Here is a 27,807-nt window from a genome sequence, read left to right on the forward strand (position 1 = left end):
TTCTGGGTTCGAGCCCAGTGGCTGACAAGGGTACTATTAAATCAATGGAACTATTAAAGTGACATTACTTATTGATGACTTGTCTTACCAGGCGGTATAGTGGTTAGCACTGTCGCCTCACAGCAACAGTGCAATGACTATGAATTTGCAATGACTAAATAAAGTATACAGGAAGGGGGAAATGTGGTAAAATGCCAAAAAGATGGTTTTAGGGCCACATTTGAGTAAGGAAATGGCAAGTGGAAAGATGACAGCTAGACATTATTATGAGTAAATTCCTACAAATTAGGTCATAAGAAAAACTGTGATCTGTTTGACCTCTCTTAATGCATTCTAACTGATTTGTACCCATGATGTTATATTGAAAGTCGAAGACTAACTCACCTACACTTACAGGGTGTCTTTACATGGGTTTAAGACATGGGTAAATGTGCTGTAGGTTGCAGTGTAGTTTATTTTCTACTACAAAGAGAGAAGTTGATGTCTCTGTGGGAAGGCAAGGTGGGGTGCTGGGCTCTGCTCCTAGAGCAGGTGTCACTAAATGACAGATGGAGAAGACAGAACACAGAGTCCTTGCGCTTCTCCCGCAGCTCCACATGCATGTCTCAGCTCCGCAGGGATTTCACTGCACCTTTCAGCGTCCTTCAGTGCATAGCCACGACCTTCACTCACACACACACGCGCGTGTGCGATACACACGTGCGCGTGCGCGCACACACACACACACACACACACTTGGAATGCATGGACACATTTGGAAGCAAAGAAGTGTTCACCAATGCATACATTTTGTGCTCACTTTTTTCTTCTCATGCATGCTCACACAGAGTGGCACAGTTTGTTCTCCTCCACCCACACTCTCGCACTGGGCGGGCATGCGTGTGCACGCGCGCACGCACACGCACACACACACAGACACACAAAGGCTCAAGGGCATGCGAGCCATTGAGCATACCAGTTCCATCACTTTCTCACTTTTATCCTCTCACACACTGTCACACATACACTGCAGCTTTTTGCATAATGCGGGCCATTTTAAATCTTGGTCAGAGCTCTTTCAAAATGGAGTATCTCTTCCTCCCATCTAACTATTTTAAAGTCTTGATAGATGGACACGTGTGGCTTGTAGAAAATACCCTTGAAGTTTCAAAATATACACACTACGCCATCATTCTTACATAGATTGAGCATCGAGAAAGCCTTCCAAGGATTGAAGCTTCAACTCAGTTGGTCTGGAAGAGTGTTATGTATAGAATTAAACACAATGTGGCATGCAGTTATAGAAAAATAATCAATAATCAATAATCCATGAAGTGGAGTTACAGTTACCACCCCAAAGTTGATTATTTTTCAATAACAGCATGTTCCAAAGTGTTTATTCCACTTAAACTACAATATTTCCCCAACACTATCAATTTCCTATTAATTAAAAAATGACATACATTTTATCCATTTGTAATTATGTATAATGTTGTCATTCTGTCACAAGCCCCTCTTTTTTCTCTCTTGAAATTATTTAAAAATAAAAACACACACAGCTTATCATGTTACCAAGAAATGACCAAGAGCTTTGTCTGAAAGACAGTCTCATAAGTGACAATGTAAAGTTACAGCTCTACCTTTGACTGTTATAAAGTGCTTACACTGGAGATTCCTTACAAAAATGCTAAATAAACATCCATCACTGCTTATCCAGTTCAGGGTCACAGGCAAGCTGGAGCCTATCCCAGCTGACTATGGCCGAGAGGCGGGGTACACCCTGGACAAGTCGCCAGGTCATCCCAGGGCTGACACATAGAGACACACAACCATTCACACTCACACCTACCGTCAATTTAGAGGTACCGATTAGCCTAACCTGCATATCTTTGGGGGAAACCGGAGCACCCGGAGGAAACCCATGCAGACACGAGGAGAACACGCAAACTTCACACAGAAAGGCCCTCGTCAGTCACTGGGCTCGAACCCAGAACCTTCTCGCTGTGAGGCGACAGTGCTAACCACTACACAACTGTGCTGCTGCCAAATAAACATCTTTTTATAAAACTTCATCATATCAATAATTACACACATTTTATGGGTCTGTTTATGTGGAGTGTCCACCGTACAAATCCCTGTGTATGTTGTTGCTATAGAAACAATAAAGTATAAGCATGAGCACATTACTGGGCACTATGTCAGAGCCAAGTCAATACATTCTGACCCATCAGATTTGAGAATTCGACAGCTCTATGATAGAAAGAATTTGAAACCATTTGAAACTGGTAAAAGGAACAATGTTGTAGAAATTGAGTGTGAAAGAGGCTTAGCTGGCTACTGGGTGTTTAGATTTATTTTTCCAATTAACATTCAATAATAAATTGTGTGCTGAGATGGACTGGCATGATTTTGCACCTGTGATACAGAGATCCAGAGCCACTGCTAGAAGAAACCTTTATTTGTCACATGCACAATTCACGCACAGTGAAATTCATCCTCTGCATTTAACCCATATGAAGCAGTGAACACACGCACACACACACCCAGAGCAGTGGGCAGCCACACCAGAGCTCCCGGGGAGCAGTCAGGGGTTAGGTACCTTGCTCAAGGGCACCTCAGCCCAAGGCCACCCCACGTTAACCTAACTGCATGTCTTTGAACTGTGGGGAAAACCAGAGCACCTGGAAGAAACCCATGCAGACACGGGGAGAACATGCAAACTCCACACAGAAAGGCCCTTGCCAGCCGCTGGGTTCGAACCTGGAACCTTCTTGCTGTGAGGCGACAGCGCTAACCACTACACCACCGTGCCGCTACCCTGACCAGGATAAAGCTGTAAATAAATAATAAATAAATGGTGGTCCGACATAAAAAGATAACAGTACAATACCCAAGAAACACTGTTTTGCTTGCGATATGGCCTGGGTGTTTAGAATATTGATCAAGCTCAAAGTTACCCAGCCTTGATTTAGTACAATAGAATATTTCAGTCCTTCTAATTGTACTATCCCTCGAGACAAACAAATCATCTGTAGTTGTGCAGTGGTGTCTCTTGTCCAGCTGTTAATCACACTAAAGCACAACCATGCAACATAAGCCACAGTAACAGCTCTGTAATTCTATCAAACATACAGCATCAGCAGTTTTAACAGTTTCACAAGTTTTACATTACAGTGGTAGTGACAGTTGTGATATGAGAAGCACATCACATTAATCACATTGAAATGCAGCTACAGTGGTGCTTGAAAGTTTGTGAACGCTTTAGAATGTTCAAATTTTCTGCATCAATATGACCTAAAACATTATCAGATTTTCACACAAGTCCTACAAGTAGATAAAGAGAACCCAGTTAAACAAATGAGACAAAAATATTATACTTGGTTATTTATTTATTGAGGAAAATGATCCAATATTACATATCTGTGAGTGGCAAAAGTATGTGAACCTCTAGGATTAGCAGTTAATTTGAAGGTGAAAATAGAGTCAGGTGTTTTCAATTAATGGGATGACAATCAGGTGTGAGTGGGCACCCTGTTTTATTTAAAGAACAGGGATCTATCAAAGTCTCATCTTCACAACACATGTTTGTGGAAGTGTATCATGGCATGAACAAATGAGATTTCTGAGGACCTCAGAAAAAGTGTTGTTGATGCTCATCAGGCTGGAAAAGGTTACAAAACCATCTCTAAAGAGTTTGGACTCCACCAAGCCACAGTCAGACAGATTGTGTACAAATGGAGGAAATTCAAGACCATTGTTACCCTCCCCAGGAGTGGTCGACCAACAAAGATCACTCCAAGAGGAAGGTGTGTAATAGTTGGCAAGGTCACAAAAGACCCCAGGGTAACTTCTATGCAAATGAAGGCCTCTCTTACATTGGCTAATGTTAATGTTCATGAGTCCACCATCAGGAGAACACTAAACAACAATGGTGTGCGTGGCAGGGTTACAAGGAGAAAATCACTGCTCTCCAAAAAGAACATTGCTGCTCATCTGCAGTTTGCTAAAGATCATGCGGACAAGCCAGAAGGCTATTGGAAAAATGTTTTGTGGATGGATGAGACCAAAATAGAACTTTTTGGTTTAAATGAGAAGCGTTTTGTTTGGAGAAAGGAAAACACTACATTCCACCATAAGAACCTTATCCCATCTGTGAGACATGGTGGTGGTAGTATCATGGTTTGGGCCTGCTTTGCTGCATCTGGGCCAGGACGGCTTGTCATCATTGATGGAACAATGAATTCTGAATTTTACCAGCAAATTCTAAAGGAAAATGTCAGGACATCTGTCCATGAACTGAATCTCAAGAGAAGGTGGGTCATGCAGCAAGACAACGACCCTAAGCACAAAGCCATTCTACCAAAGAATGGTTAAAGAAGAATAAAGTTAATGTTTTGGAATGGCCAAGTCAAAGTCCTGACCTTGATCCAATCGAAATGTTGTGGAAAGACCTGAAGCGAGCAGTTCATGTGAGGAAACCCACCAACATCCCAGAGTTGAAGCTGTTCTGTATGGAGGAATGGGCTAAAATTCATCCAAACTGGTGTGCAGGACTGATCAACAGTTAACAGAAACGTTTAGTTGCAGTTATTGCTGCACAAGGGAGTCACACCAGATACTGCAAGCAAAGGTTCACATACTTTTGCCACTCACAGATATGTAATATTGGATCATTTTCCTCAATAAATAAATGACCAAGTATAAAATTTTTGTCTCATTTGTTTAACTGGGTTCTCTTTATCTACTTTTAGGACTTGTGTGAAAATCTGATGATGTTTTAGGTCATCTTTATGCAGAAATATAGAAAATTCTAAAGGGTTCACAGACTTTCAAGCACCACTGTATATTACCAAGTTCAGCTATATATCCTGACACTGATGAAGTGTAATATGTACAGCATCTGCAGTTTTTAGAGTTTCATCAGGAAATCTTGAGTCTATGAATATGCAAAATTGTAAAAATTGCAAAATCTGTGCTGCATCACCTGCATTTGCATATTAAAACATGGCTCTTATTCTTTTTAATGATGCAATAATTCTTGCCTGTTGCGTGTTCAGCATATTTTGGAACTCTCCAAAAGATTTTTAGCTCCTCCATTTCTTAAAAAAAAAAAAAAATCAGTTATAACTCTTTCCAATCTTTGTACACAAATAAATTACTCTGAACTCATTTGAAAACCAAAATAAAGCATTCTATCATCTGTGTTAATTGTAGTACAGTTAGCAAAGCAGTCCCAGGCTTTTTAGGTTTAAACCAGCTAGCGGCTTGCTGTACACAGATCACAGGGTGAGCTTACTGTGCCTGACTGAACCACTTGCTGAGTTCCTGCACAGTTGGCAGCACAGATCTCCATTGCAGTGTCGCAAAGGCTTCTGGGACACAGCTGTCTCACTTGGCGGCATGGCGACTCTGTCACGATCACTTGAGCTAATTAGCCTTAAGAGCTCAGATTAGGAGCGCTGCACGGCAGAGAGATAGCGATGCAGGAGAGAACGGCCTTAATTAAAAACAGATAATGAAACATCTAGAAGCTCAGACAGGAGAAAACTGCAGTGCAAGTATAATCATCAGGAATGCAAGTAAGTGCAAAGATGTATTGAGAATGGCAACATATGCATACACACTCACACACACATGCACACCCACCCACACAATTAGCTTGGTGTATAAACACACACTTGGTTTATGTGTGCAGAGGGATTTTTTCTCATTAACCAAGTCAATTTTGTTTGGTTGCTTAACAAAGCATAGGCAAGCGCAAAAACAAATAAGCTAGAAATTATTCTTTTTAGCAAAACAGGCACTTTCTGTCTCTTTTTGGATACTCTGGATACTTAACTCTCAGGAACAATTGCCCTGCCTTCCCCAGCTTCATGACTGCAACTTCTGGACACTGAAATGGTGTGACTGCATGCCACATTTTTGTGCTCATCATATATCTGAGCAAAATGTCTGTGATGCAAGATTATCCAAGGAACACTTCATGTGTTGGCTCTCCTCAGACAAAATGTGGACCACAGGGAATGAATTTTGGCATTTCAGACCCAGAGGTTGCTAATGGCATTCAGGATGCTGCTCATAACAAAAATCCAATCGTATAAGAAAGCAACCCAGTATGGTGTCACTTAGGATTTGAGAATGTTTCTATTCATGCCTAACTCCTCTAAAAGCTGAGTGTATACTTATATTTATATTTAAAAATACTTAATATTTGTATTTATTTTTTATATTGATGTTTATTTTTTAATATAAATATGGAGTTGATTATAGGAAATCATGTGTGCTGATTATTTCTCAATAATCTCCTCCAGTGACTCAACAAAATGGCGGCCAATTGCTTCATTACTGTAAGTGAGGAAGAATTACAAATGATGAAAGAAAATGTTGTTCACTAAAGATGCTCTGAAGTTTGGTGTAAAACTATTCAAAGATGGAATTGTGATTTATTTTATTGAAATAAATGTTTTTGATTTCAAATGTCTTTGTTTTGTTTCAAAACAGTATTTTATATGAGTTGGGATAGATAAGTGACACAAGTCTGCGCACATTATATTTACATGCCACTTTTGAAGTTTGAAATAAATTATTTTTTAAGATTATTTTTTTAAAAATCATCACTTGTGTATTTATACTAAAACAATTATCCACCTCAGGCTCAGTGAATATCGGTGATTATTATACATACGGGCCACTTTTTCCATGGAATAAAAACATGTATTGTATTCAATTCTAGTGGGTTTATTGATGGCATGCAATATTGTTATCATATCGCTTATCCTCCATGTATTACGCCATTCTACCCAATGGAGAATGAGCATGCAAAATTGTTATAATATTGCACGTTGTCAAGACAACACAATGTCACACATTGGTGCTCATGTGAAGATCCAATGACAAAACTTTTCTGCTGCACATGCACACAATAATTTTTCTGTCAGCCAGGAAAGAGAGAAGATCCAGTGCTAGGTTTAAGCACTAAATAAATAAACTGAAAACTGAAACTAAAGACACGCTGAACACCCAAACGGCTACCAAAACTTCATTATATATTCTTCACGCATATTTACAAAAGAAAAACATACCAATGGACATTGTAAAGCTGGAAAAGAGACACATTGGAGACATAAAACTTCTGCACTAGCGAGTGACTATGACAGTTTGTACACAAACATGGCCGCGAGGTTTGCTTCATTAAAAGTGGAAGATTTAAAGCGGAAGATGTATTTTGAAAGAGAGTTTTGAAAGAGACAGATGTGCTGAACATCCGAAAGGCTACTAAAATTTACTGGATATTCTTCATGCATATTTACAAGAGAAAAACAGACCAATGGACATTGAAAAACTGGGAAAGAGAGCAGTAGCAGAAATATTGTCAAAGTTCTACTTGGAGAACAAGAGGACTTCACTCGTGGACTTCACTCAGCAAAGCCCTTTTGTTTTGAACAATTGCAATGTAACAATTAACTACTACCAAAAGTAATTTTGAACTTGAAGTGTCAACCTGGATATAGCTTGTATATAAGTTGGGTTGTTGTTCAGGGTCTTTGGACTTGTACCATTTTTATTGTTAGAGCTTTGACTTTGTACATTGGATTGACAGAACGTTGAATTACATTCAATCAGAATCAGCATTCAATATTGTTAAGTTACCCCCTGTTCTTAACTTTTTTGTAAAATCTATAATTGTTCCATCAAATGTATGTATAATAATAATAAAAATAATAATAATAATAATATTGGCTGGCTTTTTTCATGGTATATCAGATATATTCCATTCAGCTACTCGTCTTTGACTTGTTCAATATCATGCTAGCTAAATGGAATATATCTGATATACCATGAAAAAAGCCAGCCAGTATTATTTAAATAATAACCTCAAATTCCTCTCAGTTATTATTCACTGATATTCACTTCACCTTTGGTGAATAATTGTTAAATATTAATATGTGTCTCTTTTATATGAATGTGCTCATATTCATTATGGACCATGAGTTTTAACATTGATCCAGCGCGTCCAGGCTTTATCTGTTACAACACAATATTTCAGTCCTTGCAACTCTACTTGTAACTGTTTATTTTTTTAACAGCAAAGTGATTTATTCTACTTACACCACATCAGTTTCCTGTGAATTAAAGAATGACATGTTATACCCTTGATCCATTTATAATTCTGTTTAATGTTGTGGAACATCCATGAAACAAGTTAATTCCCATTATCACTTGTTATAACAATCATAAACAGTCATTCTGTGACCCTCTCTGTTTTCCCTCCTGAAGTTAATAAAGCAAAAAAAAAAAAAGTTACAGCTCTACCTTTGAATGTTATAAAGAGGAGAATCCTTCCCAAAATGCTAAATAAACATCTTTCAGAAAGTTTCACCATATCAACAATTACACACATCTATTTATGTAGTGTCCACCATACAAATCCCTGTGTGTTGTTGCTATAGAAACAATAAAGTATTCGCATGAGAACATTACTATGCACTACTATCGAAGCCATGCTAGAGAAAATTAATCTACACATTCTGACCAGTCAGATTTGAGAATTCAACAGCTCTCTGATATAAAAACTTTGAAACCATTTGAAACCAGTAAAGGGAACAATGGTGAGGAATATGTGTGTGTGAACGAGACTTCTGTCTTTGTAACCTTACTCATCTCATCTCATCTCATTATCTCTAGCCGCTTTATCCTTCTACAGGGTCGCAGGCAAGCTGGAGCCTATCCCAGCTGACTATGGGCGAGAGGCAGGGTACACCCTGGACAAGTCGCCAGGTCATCGCAGGGCTGACACATAGACACAGACAACCATTCACACTCACATTCACACCTACGGTCAATTTAGAGTCACCAGTTAACCTAACCTGCATGTCTTTGGACTGTGGGGGAAACCGGAGCACCCGGAGGAAACCCACGCGGACACGGGGAGAACATGCAAACTCCGCACAGAAAGGCCCTCGCCGGCCCCGGGGCTCGAACCCAGGACCTTCTTGCTGTGAGGCGACAGCGCTAACCACTACACCACCGTGCCGCCCTATATATATATATATATATATATATATATATATATATATATATATATAAAAAATAGTGTAGTGGTATCACAGTAAAACAGTAAAAACCCATACCTTTGTTTCTATAAAACATATAGCATCTGAAGTTTTTACAGTTTCAAAAGTTTTTCATTACAGTGATAAAAAATGGTACTGGTTATGATCTCATAAACACATACCTCACTGAAACGCAGCTATATTACCAAGTTCAGCTATATATCCTGATTCTGTTGAAGCACTTGCAGTTTGATATGAGTTGCCTGAATAAATCTACATTGATCTGTTCTGACATGTTTGCTACAACTGTATACTGTAATGATTTATAATCACACTATCCGGTGTCACCCAGACAATGATGGGTTCCATTTTTAGAGTCTCAAGTTTTCTTCCTCCTGTTGTCTCAGGGAGTTTTGCCTTTGCCACTGTTGCCTCTGGCTCACTCATGAGGGATCTACATGCTTGGTGACACAATGTATATTGCTAACAGAGCTATACAAATTGAATTCAACTGCTTGTTGAAACATTCTAGCGAGATCTTCCTATTCGCAATTTCAGTGAATATATAGTAGAGATAGATATGTCCTCACTACATCCTCCAGAGAGAGGGGCACTTTGCTTGGTCTGACTTTCAGAACGATGGAGTGTGGAGGAGTGGATGGTGAAGTAGTGTGTGCTATCAGAGAAGGCAAAATGAGTTAAAATGCTGCATAAGAGGATGTTTTCCACCTGCAAACACATAACAAGCAAAACTTCAAGGACAACTTTTTAAATACATATTTTCCAGCATACACCTTAAAAGTGGAAAATCCAAAGATATCTATAAGCTATATAGTGTAAAGTGAAGCGCTACTTAAGTTTGCTGTCTGCACAAGTTGAGGAAAAAATGTATTGCAAGCTGTTTATGGAAGAATATTTCAGAACACAGGAATATTCCAGAATGTCTCAAAGCCCATACTAAATCTTATGTCGAACGGCTAACACACAATTTATTATAGTGAAATGCAGAAGCTGAACCTCAATGATATCACAGCCATCCATGGTTGCAAGGCCAAGAAACTGGACGTGCTCTCTTAATGTGTGAGTGATGGCATTACTTTCTCCCCTGTTAAGCCTTATTATTATTATTATTATTATTATTATTATTATTATGGTCGGGTTCTTGCCCGAACTGATAATCGCATCATCAGTTTTTCTTTGGCTAATCAGACACAAGGTATGCCACTACACTTGCCAGAGCAGTTGGGGGTTAGGTGCCTTGCTCAAGGGCACTTGAGCCAATCCTGCTGATCCAGGAAAATGAACCAGTGACCTTTTGGTCCCAAAGCTGTTTCCTAACCATTTGGTCATGGCTTCCCCCAAAAAGCCTAACTTAACAATTAAGCCTAACTACACTTAATAATCAGAGACATTAGTGAGCTCATGAATGTGGAAGAGGGCAGTTGGCTCATTCTTCCAAGCATATTCAGCTGCGCAGCTTGAGCAGCAGTTTGAAAAGTTGTGGTGGCTGGCTTCACATTGCTCAGAGGAAGTATGTGCTTAACCAGCTCTGATCAGCAGCTTTTGCATTGTAGAGTATTATCTAGTGTGTGAGAATTTGTAAATAACCAAACTGAAAGAAAATGGGCTAAAATCAGCCAAATGAGGACGATGAGTTCCCTTTAGAATCTTGTTCTCCTGAAGGTGTCTTCCTCATGTCCTCTCAGGGAGTTTTTCCTTGCCATTGTTGCCTCAGGTTTGCTCATCAGGGATACATTTATAAATTCAAATGTTTAAAAAAATTATATCTGGAATTTATATGTGTCAGTCCACCAGATTTTCATACCAGATGCTCAGATTATGGATTTTGAGTTATACCTGCTGCATTACACAATTAAGCCTCCGTATGCAGGAAATACAAACCAACCAAAGTGAAATTGGACCGAGGGCATGGACGTCATTAGGTCCATTTTAGGGGGGGCTTAAGCCCCCCTAAAATGTTCCCAAGCCCCCCTATAATTTTCAGTGTATATATATATATATTGAAAATAGTGCAGACTTGCACATAACACAAACCAGCAAGAAAACGAGTCAAACAATAATATGTCTACAAGTTCTAGCTACGACACGAATAAAATTATCGTTATGTTTCCCAGCATAGCCAGGTAGGCGGGCATGCACGGTTCAGGTGGGAGCTGTATGTTATTAGGTCTACTTGCTGTAACGTTACGTTCCTGAGGTCAGCAGAGTTGTTAAGAGAAGAAGAGGACTTAATTCGCAGTGAATGATACAGTGAACAAGAGATTGTAAGTTGATGTCAGTCATTGTTAATTGCTTAATGTTACCTACGTTTATCTAAGGGGAAGAAAATGTGATGTTGTAGGCTACTTGTCCCTTTTAACATTATGGCAGCTAAATTGAACTTTATGGAAAATGTTAGCCAATATTAGCGTGAACAGTTAAACTTGACAGCTTTCTATATTCTGTCCCATCTGTGTATTGGTATGTTCTTCAACTATTGCGAATGAAAACTAAATGCCATTAGTAGCAATAGTTATGGCGAGAGAAGATTTAATGTGTCCTTTCAGTTCATTGGCTAGATGGATATACGACCATTTTTTAAGAGAGTGAGTGAGGAACAGTTAGATCGTTTTGCCACTCTGAAAAACAGAAGGCATTCTTTGATGCTTCTACCCACAAAGTAGAGCAAAGTGGGCACAGAGCTCACAACAGTGTCACAACAGCGATGAGAATGGATAGTTGACTTTCTGTATTATAAGTTCTTCTACTTAGTTATATACTGTAATTTTGTCTTTAATTGTTGATTTAAAGACATTTCCTCCTCTGTTCTCTAACATCACTGTTACATTAAAACTCTGTTACGTAAGACTCAGTCAGATGTACACATTGAGTTTATAAGAATGTAGCTGCGTACTGTGAAATAGTCTCAAGGATGTTCATCTTTCCTGTGATGCTGTTGTACAACTTGACAACTTATGACAACTTATATTTTGGGCAAAACTAAGTAAGATCAAGTAAGACCTTAGTTATTTTTTTCTTTGTGTTTTAGCCCATCTCGTAAAGTAGCTCTAGCTAGCACTTAAATAATGAAAGCTGTTTTTGAGATAGGACAGAAATGGTGAGCAATTTTTCTTTCTAAACTTCACTATCAGTTTAAGCTTATTTATTTGTTTGATATCTGCTCTGAAAACTAAGTGTCCCCCAAAGGGTTAAGGTATACTGTATTTTCATTTGGCAGAATAAACGTTTGAGAAACATTCATATTTGTCTGTATTGTCAGATTTCACTAGGATTTTGAACTAAGCTAGTTGTAACTAAACTAATTAAATAAAGCACCACACCATTATGTTGTCTCCTGTTCAGTACATCAGACTGAAATAAATAGCTTTATTTGGAATATAACCTAATTAATTTTTACCAAATGCATTGATGGAGATATTTGCAAACATCTTTCTTCATAAACATAGCCCCAGCCTCTAGAACTGATTTAGACTTATTTTGTTAATATAAAGAAGCTATCCTGAAGACTTAGGAGAGAAATAGCAGGGTAGAAAAAGAAAGTGATCCAGATAACAGATTCTGATAAATGTTCTTCAGATAATGAATAATTGACAAAGCCTATGTAGGAGCAATAAAAAAAAAATTTGGCGTGCGCATGCATGACTGAACACACTCCTGGGGCTAAGCCCCCCCATCTCGCAATCCTAGTGATGTCCATGACCAAGGGAAGTTACTGTAAATCTAACATGAAATCATGTGCATGCAACCCAAAATGGTCCATTTTCCAGGCAAAAAGTCTTCAAAATGTCCATGATGTTTCAGCTAAGTCTAAAGTGTATTTTTGAACCAGAATGACACTACTTTTACTATGGATTTGCAAAACCGCTATAGGTAATTTAATTTGATGCCTCATTGATTGCTTGGCACCATGCCAAATTCATTTTTGGCACTGTACCAATGATGTCAGAATATTAGTCACCAATACTCTGTTTCTAACATGGGACCAAATTTAACCTGTACAAAATGTCTCATCTCATCTCATTATCTCTAGCCGCTTTATCCTGTTCTACAGGGTCGCAGGCAAGCTGGAGCCTATCCCAGCTGACTACGGGTGAAAGGCGGGGTACACCCTGGACAAGTCGCCAGGTCATCACAGGGCTGACACATAGACACAGACAACCATTCACACTCACATTCACACCTACGGTCAATTTAGAGTCACCAGTTAACCTAACCTGCATGTCTTTGGACTGTGGGGGAAACCAGAGCACCCGGAGGAAACCCACGCGGACACGGGGAGAACATGCAAACTCCACACAGAAAGGCCCTCACCAGCCACGGGGCTTGAATCCGGACCTTCTTGCTGTGAGGCGACAGCGCTAACCACTACACCACCGTGCCGCCCTGTACAAAATGTTACCAACAAAACTAGAACTGTTGTTGATACAAGATAGTCAGTCATAAAATGTGTTTTTATTGTTTCTAATCTCTGAATATGCAGTGTTGAAAACATGGAAACCAGACTTCAGAATCAGTCAGTCCATGTACAACGAATGGACGCTGTCGAGTGTTGACTCATTTGCATTTTTGGACAGTAACTACACGGTAGTCATTTAAAACAAGTCCCTGTCTCAAGTCCTCTAGAACCAGCCTCAGTCCAATACAGCCGTGAATGATGTTAAAAGTAGTAAATGTATCCCATAGGGGCATTATTGAGGTGATTATTCGTTGATCATTACTGGATCAGCCAGCAAAAATGGTCCAAAATATCGTGTGCTTTTCAACACCGTTTCTACGCATTCTGTAAACAGACCATCTGGTACAAAAATCCCATGGTGTGACACATATATTTCTGTAAAGCTGCTTTGCAGTAATGTCTATTGTTAAAAGTGCTATACAAATACAATTGACTTGACTTAAAATCCCGAAAAAGTATTTGAACAAAATTGTTCTGTTATTCTGAGAGACATCTGGCAGACTTCCACATACTGCTGTGATGTAACTGATTACGATCTCAAAAGAAAATTTCAGCCATTTTTCTACTGATGCAAAAATGAATATGCTTTTTAATATGAAAGGCATGTTCTTCCCCCTCGTCCATTCTTGCCACACTGATCAGATTCCATTATCATTTATGGATATATCTGTAGAAGGGTGAAAATGTGGAAAGTCATTAGGACCTTGTTTTGAATTATTTTAATCAGTTAATCATTAGTATTATTAGTATAATTGTTATCATGATTAAAGGTGCTGACTGCAAAGTTGAGTTCTGGGCAAAAATGTTCTATTTCTATTGCTGTTGGAGTTTCGAGATTTTGTGATGTTGCACATGTATCCTATGTGTAAATGTTTTGCTGAGATAAAATGCGTCCCGCATTTTACGATTCTGGAGATTGCAGGAGCATGTGAGCAACAATATCACGTGACCACTGTGGGGCGTATTTGACCTACTTTTAATCAAAACAAATCAGCGTGGGCAAACATGGCAGACTCCGCTCTCCCGCCAGGTGAAAGCCAGTGGAAAAGAAAAGGAAAGCTTGCCTAGTGAGTGCAACTGCAAGATAGAGCAAGGTTATTTCATCTCATCTCATGATCTCTAGCCGCTTTATCCTGTTCTACAGGGTCGCAGGCAAGCTGGAGCCTATCCCAGCTGACTACGGGCGAAAGGCGGGGTACACCCTGGACAAGTCGCCAGGTCATCACAGGGCTGACACATAGACACAGACAACCATTCACACTCACACCTACAGTCAATTTAGAGTCACCAGTTAACCTAACCTGCATGTCTTTGGACTGTGGGGGAAACCGGAGCACCCGGAGGAAACCCACACGGACACGGGGAGAACATGCAAACTCCACACAGAAAGGCCCTCGCCGGCCACGGGGCTCGAACCCGGACCTTCTTGCTGTGAGGCGACAGCGCTAACCACTACACCACCGTGCTGCCCCGAGCAAGGTTATATGACATGTTATTTTTTTAGATGGATAACTAAATCATTCTAGCTAGTGCTTAGCTATCTTAGCCTTAGAATGCATGGGCTCGACTCCACGGTAGCGAGTATGGAGTTACACACCTAATGTTTTGATCTTACAGAGAAAGAAACAATAACACAAAAGCAGTAACAGAGAAAAGATATATTCATCTTTTGATTCATGGATCTATTCATGAACATCAACCACAAATTACATCCATGTGACTCAAGACTCTCCGAGGTTGATGTAGAGTCACAATGTTTTCTGCACATCACCATCTTGGTGTGACATGGTTCCATAGTTATGCTAATTAATTAAAGCTCCTCACATTCGGCTGTTTCTGTAGAGCCATACTGTTTACCTCAAGAGGTAGGGAAACGGTCCCAAAATGGAGAAAAGCGACCCTCAGCACATCAAAATGATTGCATCCTTGTTCGCATGATATTGTTCTTGCGAGACATAGGAAAATGCCATGCACAATAAAAACACTGAAAATTTCAGATGACTTTGAAGTCAGTACCTTTAAATTATATTTAAAAAGGTTTGATACTGTGCGTATTAACATCAAATACATTGATTGTGATCCGTGATAGATGAAAAGTACAGTTTCCATTTATCCAGAAATGTTCTGTCATGTACAATATTCAGCTTTCAGTTTAGAACGGAATATGGCAGACGATTAGGTACAGTCAGCAGCCTATAAAGAACTGGCGTTCCTCTAATGTAGTCCAAGCATCAGTCAAGAACTACACCAAAACACGTACAGCTGCTGCTAATGTGCACATTCAGGGACATTAACAAGCAATGGCTGTGTCTGTGATGAATGGATGGTTGAGATAATCAGAACTTATTATCTGCATGGTCCACATCCTGCAATCTCTCTCACTGTGTTAACGTTGTACTATTCTGACCCATTGTCCCTTCTGTCCTGCTGTTGCACTGAAATAGACAGCAGTGGCCACAGTATGGGGATATAAAAGACACAGAATAAGGGAGGTAGCTCATTTATTTTCTTTTTATCCATCCTGATCGTGTTAAAGGGAATTCACAGGGTGATTTATTGTGTTGTTATATCTAGTCATCTGAAATCCTTTGATTCATCTGGGGTTGGGTTTTTTCTGTTTTATTAGGAGCAACCAAAGACATGGGCAAAATGCTGGGAGAAAAAGAAGAGAAGGACCCTGATGCTGAGAAGAAGGAGGAGGAAAGACAAGAGGCTCTCCGGCAGCAAGAGGAAGAGAGGAAGGCTAAGTATGCAAGAATGGAGGCAGAAAGGGAGTCAATCCGACAGGGCATCAGAGATAAGGTAAGAAGCAAAAGAAACTTATTACAAGTGTATAATCTGTTTCAGATATTTGATAATAATTATATAATAATTTGTATACATGTATAATATAATATTTTGAAGATAAAGCCATAACTGAGAAAGCTCAATTAACTGGGGTCACATAATATAGTGCAATGTATTTATATATATATTATCTCATACCTTCAAGGTTACTAGTATATTATAACTCATACAACCCCGATTCCAAAAAAGTTGGGATGCTGTGTAAAATGTAAATAAAAACAAAATGCAACAATTGGCAATTCATTTTCTACCTACAAGGTAGGTATATTCAATATGTACAGTGGTGCTTGAAAGTTTGTGAACCCTTTAGAATTTTCTATATTTCTGTATAAATATGACCTAAAACATCATCAGGTTTTCACACAAGTCCTAAAAGTAGATAAAGAGAACCCAGTTAAACAAATGAGACAAAAAATATTATACTTGGTCATTTATTTATTGAGGAAAATGATCCAATATTACATATCTGTCAGTGGCAAAAGTATGTGAACCTCTAGGATTAGCAGTTATTTGAAGGTGAAATGAGAGTCAGGTGTTTTCAATCAATGGGATGACAATCAGGTGTGAGTGGGCACCCTGTTTTATTTAAAGAACAGGGATCTATCAAAGTCTGATCTTCACAACACATGTTTGTGGAAGTGTATCATGGCACAAACAAAGGAGATTTCTGAGGACCTCAGAAAAAGTGTTGTTGATGCTCATCAGGCTGGAAAAGGTTACAAAACCATTTCTAAAGAGTTTGGACTCCACCAATCCACAGTCAGACAGATTGTGTACAAATGGAGGAAATTCAAGACCATTGTTACCCTCCCCAGGAGTGGTCAACCAACAAAGATCACTCCAAGAGCAAGGTGTGTAATACATAGTTTTCACATGACATCACAGAGTCGGGGATTCCCTAGTGGTGGCCATCTTGCGGGTCAAGCTTACTGTACAGGTCACTGAGCACACATTGTAACGCGCGAGTACAAAGTCTTCAAAAGAACCCAAGCAGGCTATTTAAAGCTAGCAATGGTGCACACCTGTTGTATTCACGGCCGTCGTAATAGGTCCATAATAGGTCCGTAATAGCTCCGCTTGATGACGTCAAGCGGAGCTTTTATGGAATTCCCACTGTACGGGAGCACGAAGGCGAGCAAACAAAGAAACTCAGCATACAAAGGAGAAATCTATGGCTTGCGAGAATCAACCGCAAGGATTATCAGCCTTCCAAACACAGCAAAGTCTGCTCCGATCATTTTATAAGTGGTAAGTTGTTTAAATAAACAATCAATTGCAAATCCATTACAGTCCATGAAACATAGGAAGTATAAGGATGAGAAAAAAAACAGTGAATCGGAAAGCTGCGCACATTTGTGCAGCTTCGCGCAAATGTGTGCAGCTTTCCGATTTAAATCAATTCCGATTTAAATCAACTCGATGTTATACACACACATATTTATATGCAGTGTTGAGAGCTCTAAAATTCCAATGTTTACATACCTTGGCTGTAATTAGGACACGACTGTCACTTGTTTTTATATGGTGGACTTCATGGACCCAGCCACAGACAAAATAATTGTATGACTCCAGCGACTTGTATGCTTTGAGGTCGTCAAGTGTGTAGGCACTTTTACTATTCACGAAATAGTTCACAATATCAGGGTACGATATGGATGGCAGCCCTGCATAGTCACTTGAAAATGCATCTTTGTCCACTTCGTAGGGGTCAATTCCCCCAATCAAGACCAGTTTGGCTGCATACCGTTGTCGTGAGATGTCGTCCAATGTATCTATATACTTCCGTTTGCTTGATTTTGCCGACATTGATCTTTATTTTAGAAAACTGACTATATAACTTCATAAATTCATCCGAGATAACGTAGCCGGTAATAGCGATGGTCCGTTTTGTTTGCCCCACAAGATGGCGGCTGGAGGGCGTTCCCCGGAATGCCGTGACGTCAGTGAAAACTATGTATAGTCGGTGAGGTCACAAAGGACCCCAGGATAACTTCTAAGCAACTGAAGGCCTCTCTCATATTGGCTAATGTTAATGTTCATGAGTCCACCATCAGGAGAACACTGAACAGCAATGGTGTGCATGGCAGGGTTGCAAGGAGAAAGCCACTACTCTCCAAAAAGAACATTGCTGCTCGTCTTCAGTTTGCTAAAGATCACGTGGACAAGCCAGAATGCTATTGGAAAAATGTTTTGTGGACAGATGAGACCAAAATAGACTTTTTGGTTTAAATGAGAAGCGTTATGTTTGGAGAAATGAAAACACTGCATTCCAGCATAAGAACCTTATCCCATCTGTGAAACATGGTGGTGGTAGTATCATGGTTTGGGCCTGCTTTGCTATATCTGGGCCAGGACAGCTTGCCGTCATTGATCGAACAATGAATTCTGAATTATACCAGCGAATTCTAAAGGAAAATGTCAGGACATCGGTCCATGAACTGAATCTCAAGAGAAGGTGGGTCATGCAGCAAGACAACGAGCCTAAGCACACAAGTCGTTCTACCAAAGAATGGTTAAAAAAGAATAAAGTTAATGTTTTGGAATGGCCAAGTCAATGTCCTGACCTTAATCCAATCGAAATGTTGTGGAAGGACCTGAAGCGAGCAGTTCATGTGAGGAAACCCACCAACATCCCAGAGTTGAAGCTGTTCTGTACAGAGGAATGGGCTAAAATTCCTCCAAGCCGGTGTGCAGGACTGATCAACAGTTACCGGAAATGTTTAGTTGCAGTTATTGCTGCACAAGGGGGTCACACCAGATACTGAAAGCAAAGGTTCACATACTTTTTGCCACTCACAGATACATAATTTTCCTCAATAAATAAATGACCAAATATAATATTTTTGTCTCATTTGTTTAACTGGGTTCTCTTTATCTACTTTTAGGACTTGTGTGAAAATCTGATGAGGTTTTAGGTCATATTTATGCAGAAATATAGAAAATTCTAAAGGGTTCACAAACTTTCAAGCACCACTGTATATTCAATTGAATATAATACAAAGACAATATATTTTAACTGATACACTTGATTGTTTTTGTAAATATACACTCATTCTGAATTTGATGCCTGCAACACATTCCAAAAAAGTTGGGACGGGCAACAAAAGACCGGAAAAGTTGTGGAATACTCAAAAAACACCAGTTTGGAACATTATACAGGTAAACAGGTTCATTGGCAATTGGAAAGGCTCAGTCATTCACAAGCAAGGATGGGGCAAGGTTCACCATTTTGTGAAAAACTGCATGAGCAAATACTTCAACAGTTTAAGAACAATATTTCTCAATCTACAATTGCAAGGAATTTAGAGATTTCACCATCAACAATCCATAATATCATCAAAAGATTCAGAGAATCCAGAGAAATCTCTACATGTAAGGGACAAGGCCAAAAATCAACACTGAACACCCATGACATTTGAGTCCTAAGGCAGCACTGCCTTAAAAACTGACATAATGGTATAAAGGATATTACTACATGGGCTCAGGAACACTTCAGAAAACCGTTGTCGGCAAACACAGTTCATCACTGCATCAACCATGCAAAGCAAAAGCTATACATCTACAACATCCAGAAAAGCTGCCAAATTCTCTTGGCCGGAGCTCATCTGAGATGGACTCATGCAAAGTGAAAAATGTGCTGTGGTCTGACGAATCCACATCATAAATTGTTTTTGGAAATCATGGACGTTGTATCGTCCAGGCTAAAAAGGAAAAGAACCATCCATATTGTTATCAGCACAAAGTTCAAAAGCCAGCATCTGTGATGGTATGGAGGTGTGTTAGTGCCCATGGCATGGGTAACTTGCACATCTTTGAAGACACCATTAATGCTGAAAGATACATACAGGTTTTGGAGCAAAAATGCTGCCATCCAAATAAAATGTTTTTCAGGGATCTCCCTGCTTAATCCAACAAGACAATGCCAAGCCACATCCTGCACATGTTACAACAGCGTGGCTTCGTAGTAAAAGAGTACAGGTGCTAAACAGGCCTGCCTGCCTCCCATTGAAAATGTGTGGTACTTTATGAACCACAAAATAAAACAATGGAGACCCTGGACTGTTGAGCAACTGAAGTCATATATCAAGAAGGATCGGGAAAGAATTTCACGTTCAAAACTTCAACAATTCTTGTTCTCAGTTCCCAAACACTTACTGAACGTTATTAAAAGAAACGGTGATGTAAACATGCCACTGTCCCAACTTTTTTGGAACGTGTTACAGGCATCAAATTCAGAGTGTATATTTACAAAAAACAATATAATTTATTAGTTTGAACACAAACTATCTTGTCTTTGTATTGTATTCAATTGAATATAGATCAGAAAGGATTTACAAAGCATTGCATTCTGTTTTTATTTACATTTTACACAGCGTCCCAACTTTTTTTTGCAATCACGGTTGTACATACCGTATAGATACATTTGTGTTGCTAAAGAGAGACATGCACTGAGGTAAGCATACAAACATTTGCTGAGTGATAGTCTGTGTATCAGGTGGAAAGGGCCTAGCGATGCCTGTGGTGATCCAGAGGAGGGGAGAAGTGACAGCTTAGCCTTGCTGATCATTTTGCTCTAGACAAAAAGACTACTGACTGTCCTTGACTTCCCCTATAAAACTGCTACACAGCCTTTTTTACAGTATGGCTTTAAAGATGGAAACAGAAATAGGCTGTCTATACACTCTTTCCATGAAGGATTTAAAGCATATACGCAGAGCCATGGCCTCACTTTCATTTATAAATGCCTTGAGACCTCAAGAATGGCACAGGAATAGTTATAAGTGTTAACAATAAATCTAAAATAGTAATTTTTCTGATTAAAGTGATTTATATAGGTAGCGGTCTGAGTGAATGACCTTGACGTCTGTAACGTCACAACAGGAAGTCTATCCATCTCATCGCCATTTCCGCTATACTAAAACACAGAGCTGACTGCAACTTTGATCCTCCATTTTGAGCTAATTTATCGCCATGCCACGTAGATGTGTTGCTGGCGGGTGCAGCAACACGACAAACATTGCATTCATGGTCCAAGAATGTTCAAACTGCAAAGATTTGGACGCGTTTTGCGAGAAGTTCATGGGCACATTGACTGGCGAAGTGGTCTCTCCTCTGCTCTGCACATCTTATTGAAAACCCGTGCAAGACCTCTGATCTGTTGAGGAGCATTGGCTATAAGCCTGTATTTAAAGAGGGTGCAGTACCAACAATTAAAGAAAAAAAAAAACAAGAAAAGGAAAGTATTTATTTTATTTTTTTTAAAGTGAGTTCAGTTGCACCAAATCTCCCGGAGCGTGAGCCGAGGGTTATTGGTAAAACCCAGGACGGAATGGGACGGGGCATACTGCTCGGGCAGTGACCTCCCTGCGGTTGTTGCTAAAACTGGTGACATCCCATTCTGTCCCGGGTTTTAGTAATTGCCTAAGCCGAGCAGTAATGGTGGAGTACTCAGTATGGAGTGAATGAGCGTAGCAGCCATCTGATTTTCTCCACTGGATATTGCTGCCATCTTGCCCTTACGTGGAAGAAGCGAATGAACGGAGAACTGAACGAACAACTGAAAGTCAGATTGTTTCAAAACAATCGGCCACAAGATCGGCCTTCAAGAAGCGAGAACACAGATGGGTAAGCTCCGACTCTCATTTGGATACAAAACAACACTCGTTGTTTACCTGCATTTAGATTAATACATGTAACTTGTGTGTTTAAGTTACCGGTATAAGATTATTTAATTTGCTTCAGAATGTGATTGCCTCAGTTCATCTGATTATTTAATTAGCCTTTTAATGTTTTATCAGTGAAAATGCATGCATGTACATGCATGTTGCATAAGTTATAACACCTATCCTGTTTTAATGAGAGTCAACCCACAATCAGTGAAGTCAAATCAGTCTTAGTTGAGCAAGTCAGTAACCGTATTTCTTACTTTCACCATAAATTTGTATTTATATGGCTTTGGTCTATAGCTGTAAAAGGCCTCGGCCTTAAAACCGATTACCGCTGTGATGTCACACACTCAGGGCTGGCTGGCAGCTTGAATGCCAACTTTGCGGTCAATTTTAACTCTCAAAAATATATTTTTTAAATTCCCATTTATTCAGCATACAAGAGTCAAGGATGGAGATACTATCCACTCAGAAATTTATTTAAAAATAAAGGTTCTGCGTATATCCTTTAAAGTACATTAACAATACTTAAGGTGTCAATTATCATCAAATCATTTCATATATTGTATTAATACAGAGATATCCAGATACTCTGTAGATACAGTACACTATTAATCCCCTAGAAGGACAATTGGGTGCTAGAGTAGCCAAAGGACATAGAACATTAAATATACCAAATAAATACACATAATTTTACATACAGGTGAGATCAGGGCTTTGTGTAGTACACTCAAGTTCTTCAAATACAACCTTGGCAAACCATGTTTTTATGAAGCTCACTTTGTGCACAAGGGCATTGTCATACTGGAACATGTTTGCAGTGAAGGGAAGTTGTAATGCTATATCATACACAGCCATCCTGTACAGTTGTATGTAATTTTGTGGCAACAGTTTGGGGAAGAACCACATAGAGATATGATGGTCAGGTGTACAAATATTTGGCCTTATTCTATCCACATTCACTGGCTATGAGCGATCGCACGCTCTGATTGGCTACACTACTACTAGGATATCAGCTCATATACCATGAGTAGAGAAAAACAAAATAGCAGAGTGTGTTGCTGAACCAACCTAGGACAAACTCAAAACTCTACTCAAAAACAAAACCCCAAAAAATACAAAAAAAGCAACAAAATATGGAATAAAAGTATTTGATGGTAAGAATGTATCTTTTTTATTTTTCAAAAATTATCATTGCATTTTTCACAAATTGCTATTGTCATTTCGCCGGTTTGTTTATATTCTAAGCAGAAATGATTTGGTCAGACGTTTTGTATAAAGTTTTAATTTATCGAATTTGCAAAAAAAATAAAAATGCTCTGTTTCTCAAAATCCAGTGAATGTGGATAGAATAAAACAGTTATTCCACTCAATCTTGTTGTACATAGCCAACTTGGCACTGCACGTCTCGTCAGCCATCAGCTCATGTATGTCAGTGCTGCACGCTGTGGCATGTGCACCTGAAGGCACGCCCCGGGCTGCACGTGCGTCAAGCGGACTCCAGCACGCGTGCCGTGAATGACACACATCTGAACTTAATTAAGGAGCTAGATGTGCACCTATTTAAAGACTGTTCAGATGCAGTATCACTGCAAAGTACGCTACATCAGTACACATTACCGAGCCTTTCTACCCATGTTTCTGATTTCCTGGTTTCCTGATTGTTATTCCTGTTTCTAGTCCTCTGCCTTGATTCTAGTCCTCTCCCCTGCTCTGATATCCTATTTGCACCTCGTCTGACCCTTTGCATGTTTAACCTTTTGGATTTTGCCTGCTGATTTGGACTGTTTGCCTTTGTGTAGTTTTTATCACTGGAAATAAATATGCTTCTGCACATGCATCTGCCTACCTCGTACCTGACAATGTACGACTCGATTTTGTGGAATAACTCTCTCTCTCTCTCTCTCTCATTATCTCTAGCCGCTTTATCCTGTTCTACAGGGTCGCAGGCAAGCTGGAGCCTATCCCAGCTGACTCCGGGTGAAAGGCGGGGTACACCCTGGACAAGTTGCCAGGTCATCACAGGGCCGACACATAGACACAGACAACCATTCACACTCACATTCACACCCACGGTCAATTTAAAGTCACCAGTTAACCTAACCTGCATGTCTTTGGACTGTGGGGGAAACCGGAGCACCCGGAGGAAACCCACGCGGACACGGGGAGAACATGCAAACTCCGCACAGAAAGGCCCTCGTCGGCCACGGGGCTCGAACCCGGACCTTCTTGCTGTGAGGTGACAGCACTAACCGCTACACCACCGTGCCGCCCTGTGGAATAACTGTTAAATAAATTGTACTTTGGTAACTTGTATTTATGTTACCCAGTAAACAATTGCAAAAATGAGGAGAAATAAAATAACAGAGAAAAAATAGCAAGAACAGTAAAACACAGAAAAAATAAAAAGAGAAGTCAATTTTTAAAATGCTAAATAGGCTTCCCATTGTGTGCCAACAGTGAGATTCACTACTTTAAATAGATGCACATTCTACACAATGTTTCTCACTTCCCATTAACACACTTTCCAATGTGGTGACTGCTTCATTGCAGGTTGAATGGAGTGTACGTGTAAAATCAATAACATGCTTTGAACTGGTTGTTGGCCCAATGCTGTATGTATAGTCTGTTAGAATAATTTAGCAGCATTCTTTAAGTGGTGAGGATTTTGTTTAGGTTATGTTGGTTTTCAGAGCAAATGGACTGTGTGCAAGGAAGCGTGAAATGGTGAAACATTTCCGACTGTGTGCTAACGGAGTTTGATTAGAACAGTCAAATTTATATGCAAAGCCTCATAGTGTGCATGTTGAGGATAAAGGAAGCCATTTCCTTGGCTACACCCCATGGGTTTAATTTGTCACAAGGATTCTGACTGCATCTTGACATTCTGTGAAGATGTGACTGAAATACAGAGGAAGCTCAAAGTGTGCTGAACTTTAGGGTTTGGCAGGTATCTGCTGTCATGTAATCCTTGAGAGCTCATCCCCCTACAGTATTATTGGTAAAACAATTATTAGACCACTGAACAGACAAAATGTGATTAAATCTTAGCAGAAGAGTCACTGACAGGAAATGTGTCTTTTACATGTGGTTAATGTGTCAAGGGAGAGTCGTGCTTATTATTGGGTGGATCAGACACCAGTCAGGAAAAACATCAGTTGCTGATGTTATCAGCTGATTCAGACAGCATTCGTTTCAAAAGGTATTTATTGAATTAAAAAAAAAAATTAAAAAAGCAAATACTAGACACACGAGATAAAAAATATACATCTTTATACCATTCTCCTACTTTACAATCCACTCTCAGATGTTATATGTAAGAAAAAAATTATATATATATACACACACATTATCTGTAACCTGTACAGGGTTACAGGCAAGCTGGAGCCTATCCCAGCTGACTATGGGCGAGAGGCGGGGTACACCCTGGACAAGTCGCCAGATCATTGCAGGGCTGACACATAGAGACAAACAACCATTCACACTCAGTCAATTTAGAGCCACCAATTAACCTAACCTGCATGTCTTTGGACTGTGGGGGAAACCGGAGCACCCGGAGGAAACCCGTGCAGGCATGGGCAGAACATGCAAACTCCACACAGAAAGGCCCCTGGGCTCGAATCCAGAACCTTCTTGCTGTGAGGTGACAGTGCTAACCACTACACCACCGTGCCACCCTCTCAGATTGCTCTTTTCGAAAAATCTATATCCACAAAATCCCAAAAAGGAACCAACACTAAAACCCAAGGCAAAAATAAATTAGGTTTAATTTTGAGCCACTGACTCTTGGAGACCAAGTAGACCATTTGTCATCTAAAACACATGTATAATGAAGTGGCCTTCCCTGCCAGTATTTGGCACAGCATTTTAATCAGAACATTTATATTAAATGAACAAATGCATGTAGTCTAAATGAGTTTCTGTGAACCACTAAGCTAATTGTCAAAACAGTGGAGGAATTGGGCAGCTTTGCCAAGTGGCAGTCTGCCAACATCATAAGCTTAGAGTCATGGACGTACAGTCACAGGCTTTGGTCATAGGTTTTGAGTCACAGGCTTAGAATCATGAGCTTACTGTTATAGGCAAGAAGTCATGCATTTACAGTTATGGACATGTACTTGCCAAGTTATATGCCAGTTGTTTAAGCAAGTGGTTCTCAAAGGGGGATTCCAGGGACTGTCAAGGATCTGTGAAGCAAAGCCAGGGGGTCTGCCAGTTTTTATTTATTAATTTATTTATTTTTACAGTAATAGAAATTACAACTTGCCATCACCTATTAAATGTACTATTGAGCTCTTATAGATATTAGCATGTTTGACTGGTAACTCGAATCATCCATCCATTATTCATAACCACTTATCCTGTGCAGGGTCACAGGTGAGCTGGAGCCTATCCCAGCTGACTATGGGCGAGAGGCGGGGTACACCCTGGACAAGTTGCCAGATCATCACGGTGCTGACACATAGAGACAAACAACCATTCTCACCCATGGTCAATTTAGAGCCACCAATTAGTCTAACCTGCATGTCTTTGGACTGTGGAGGAAACCCACACAGACACAACATGGAAACTCCACGCAGAAAAGCCCCCCATCGGCCACTGGGCTCAAACCCAGAACCTTCTTGCTGTGAGGCGACAGTGCTAACCACTACACCACCGTGCCGCCTAACTCGAATCAAATTGGTTTAAACCAGACCTCAACAACTGTAAAACAAGTAGCCTATAAATAATGTTAACTTGGACCTAATGTACTCAGTTGATGGAAAGTTAAGGACATCAAAACTATGGTTCCAATAAATTACTTTCTACATTTTAAAAATAACTGATTCATTGGCTGTTTAGTAGTAAAAGGGATCATTGACTGCAAAAAAAAACAAACAAAAACCCTGGTGTAAGCCATATTGCATTTCAATATCATGAAGGAATTTAAACAGCTCTAACTGTTTTAAATGTTGTCTGTTGTATGTTTAGTATGGTATAAAGAAGAAGGAGGAGAAGGAGGCTGAAGCTCAAGCTGCCATGGAGCAGGCATCTGAAGGCAGTCTTACTCGCCCGAAGAAAGCCGTGCCCACTGGCTGTGGTGACGACGAAGATGAAGAAGAAAGTATTGTGGACACAGTCATGAAGTTCCTCCCAGGTCCTCTTGTAGATATGTTCAATAAGAAGTAACAGAGTCATGAATGTGTTCTTATTAAACCTGTCATAAATGTCATAACATCCACCCCACTCCCCTTACTCCCTACTCTTCACTCATTAGTTCCATACTTACTGGACTCAGTGAACCTGCCATGACTGTAGTCTTTAAGTTGAAGTGTTAGATCCAGAAATCATGCCTAAAATTGTGCACTAAAATTGCAAATATATATGTTCCTTTTCAAATTAAAGACACATTTAATGGCAGAGTCCAGGCAATGGAACGACAACAACAGTAATTACCCAAGCACCACATATTTTGTTTGTAAATAGCTTATAAAAAGACTATATATGAATATCAGAATATATCGATATATACACAATTACCAAGAGTAAAAGCCATAATTTTAACTTGGAGAAAGTCCTCCAAACCATATTGTATTTTTGATTAAAGTTTGCTGTTCTGTTAAATATATTATTGTTAAATTTATGTGGTAGAAGTATATAATTGTATGTAAAGCATCATAATACCATGTATCAGACCATTTAATTATTTCCAATTGTTGTCAATGACTGGAAGTCCTGGAAAACGGAAATAAGCAAGGGGAAAACAAAATCATCTTTTTTTTAAGCATGAAAATTTTGTGAATGC

At 39.6% G+C, this 27,807-nt stretch overlaps 1 protein-coding gene across 1 annotated transcript in view; it reads left to right on the forward strand.

Moving 5' to 3' along the window:
* Positions 1-27,549, forward strand: part of LOC132874181 (complexin-1) — an 86,580-nt gene extending 59,031 nt beyond the window's left edge. The window contains exons 3-4 of the mRNA XM_060910163.1: positions 16,136-16,311; positions 26,994-27,549. Coding sequence (XP_060766146.1) covers positions 16,136-16,311; positions 26,994-27,191 — 374 coding nt within the window. The 3' untranslated portion in view covers positions 27,192-27,549. The remainder of the gene's footprint in view (positions 1-16,135; positions 16,312-26,993) is intronic.
* The last annotated feature ends 258 nt before the right edge of the window (positions 27,550-27,807 follow it).

The sequence above is a fragment of the Neoarius graeffei genome, chromosome 2, assembly GCF_027579695.1.
Source record: "Neoarius graeffei isolate fNeoGra1 chromosome 2, fNeoGra1.pri, whole genome shotgun sequence".
Taxonomy (NCBI): Eukaryota; Metazoa; Chordata; class Actinopteri; order Siluriformes; family Ariidae; genus Neoarius; species Neoarius graeffei.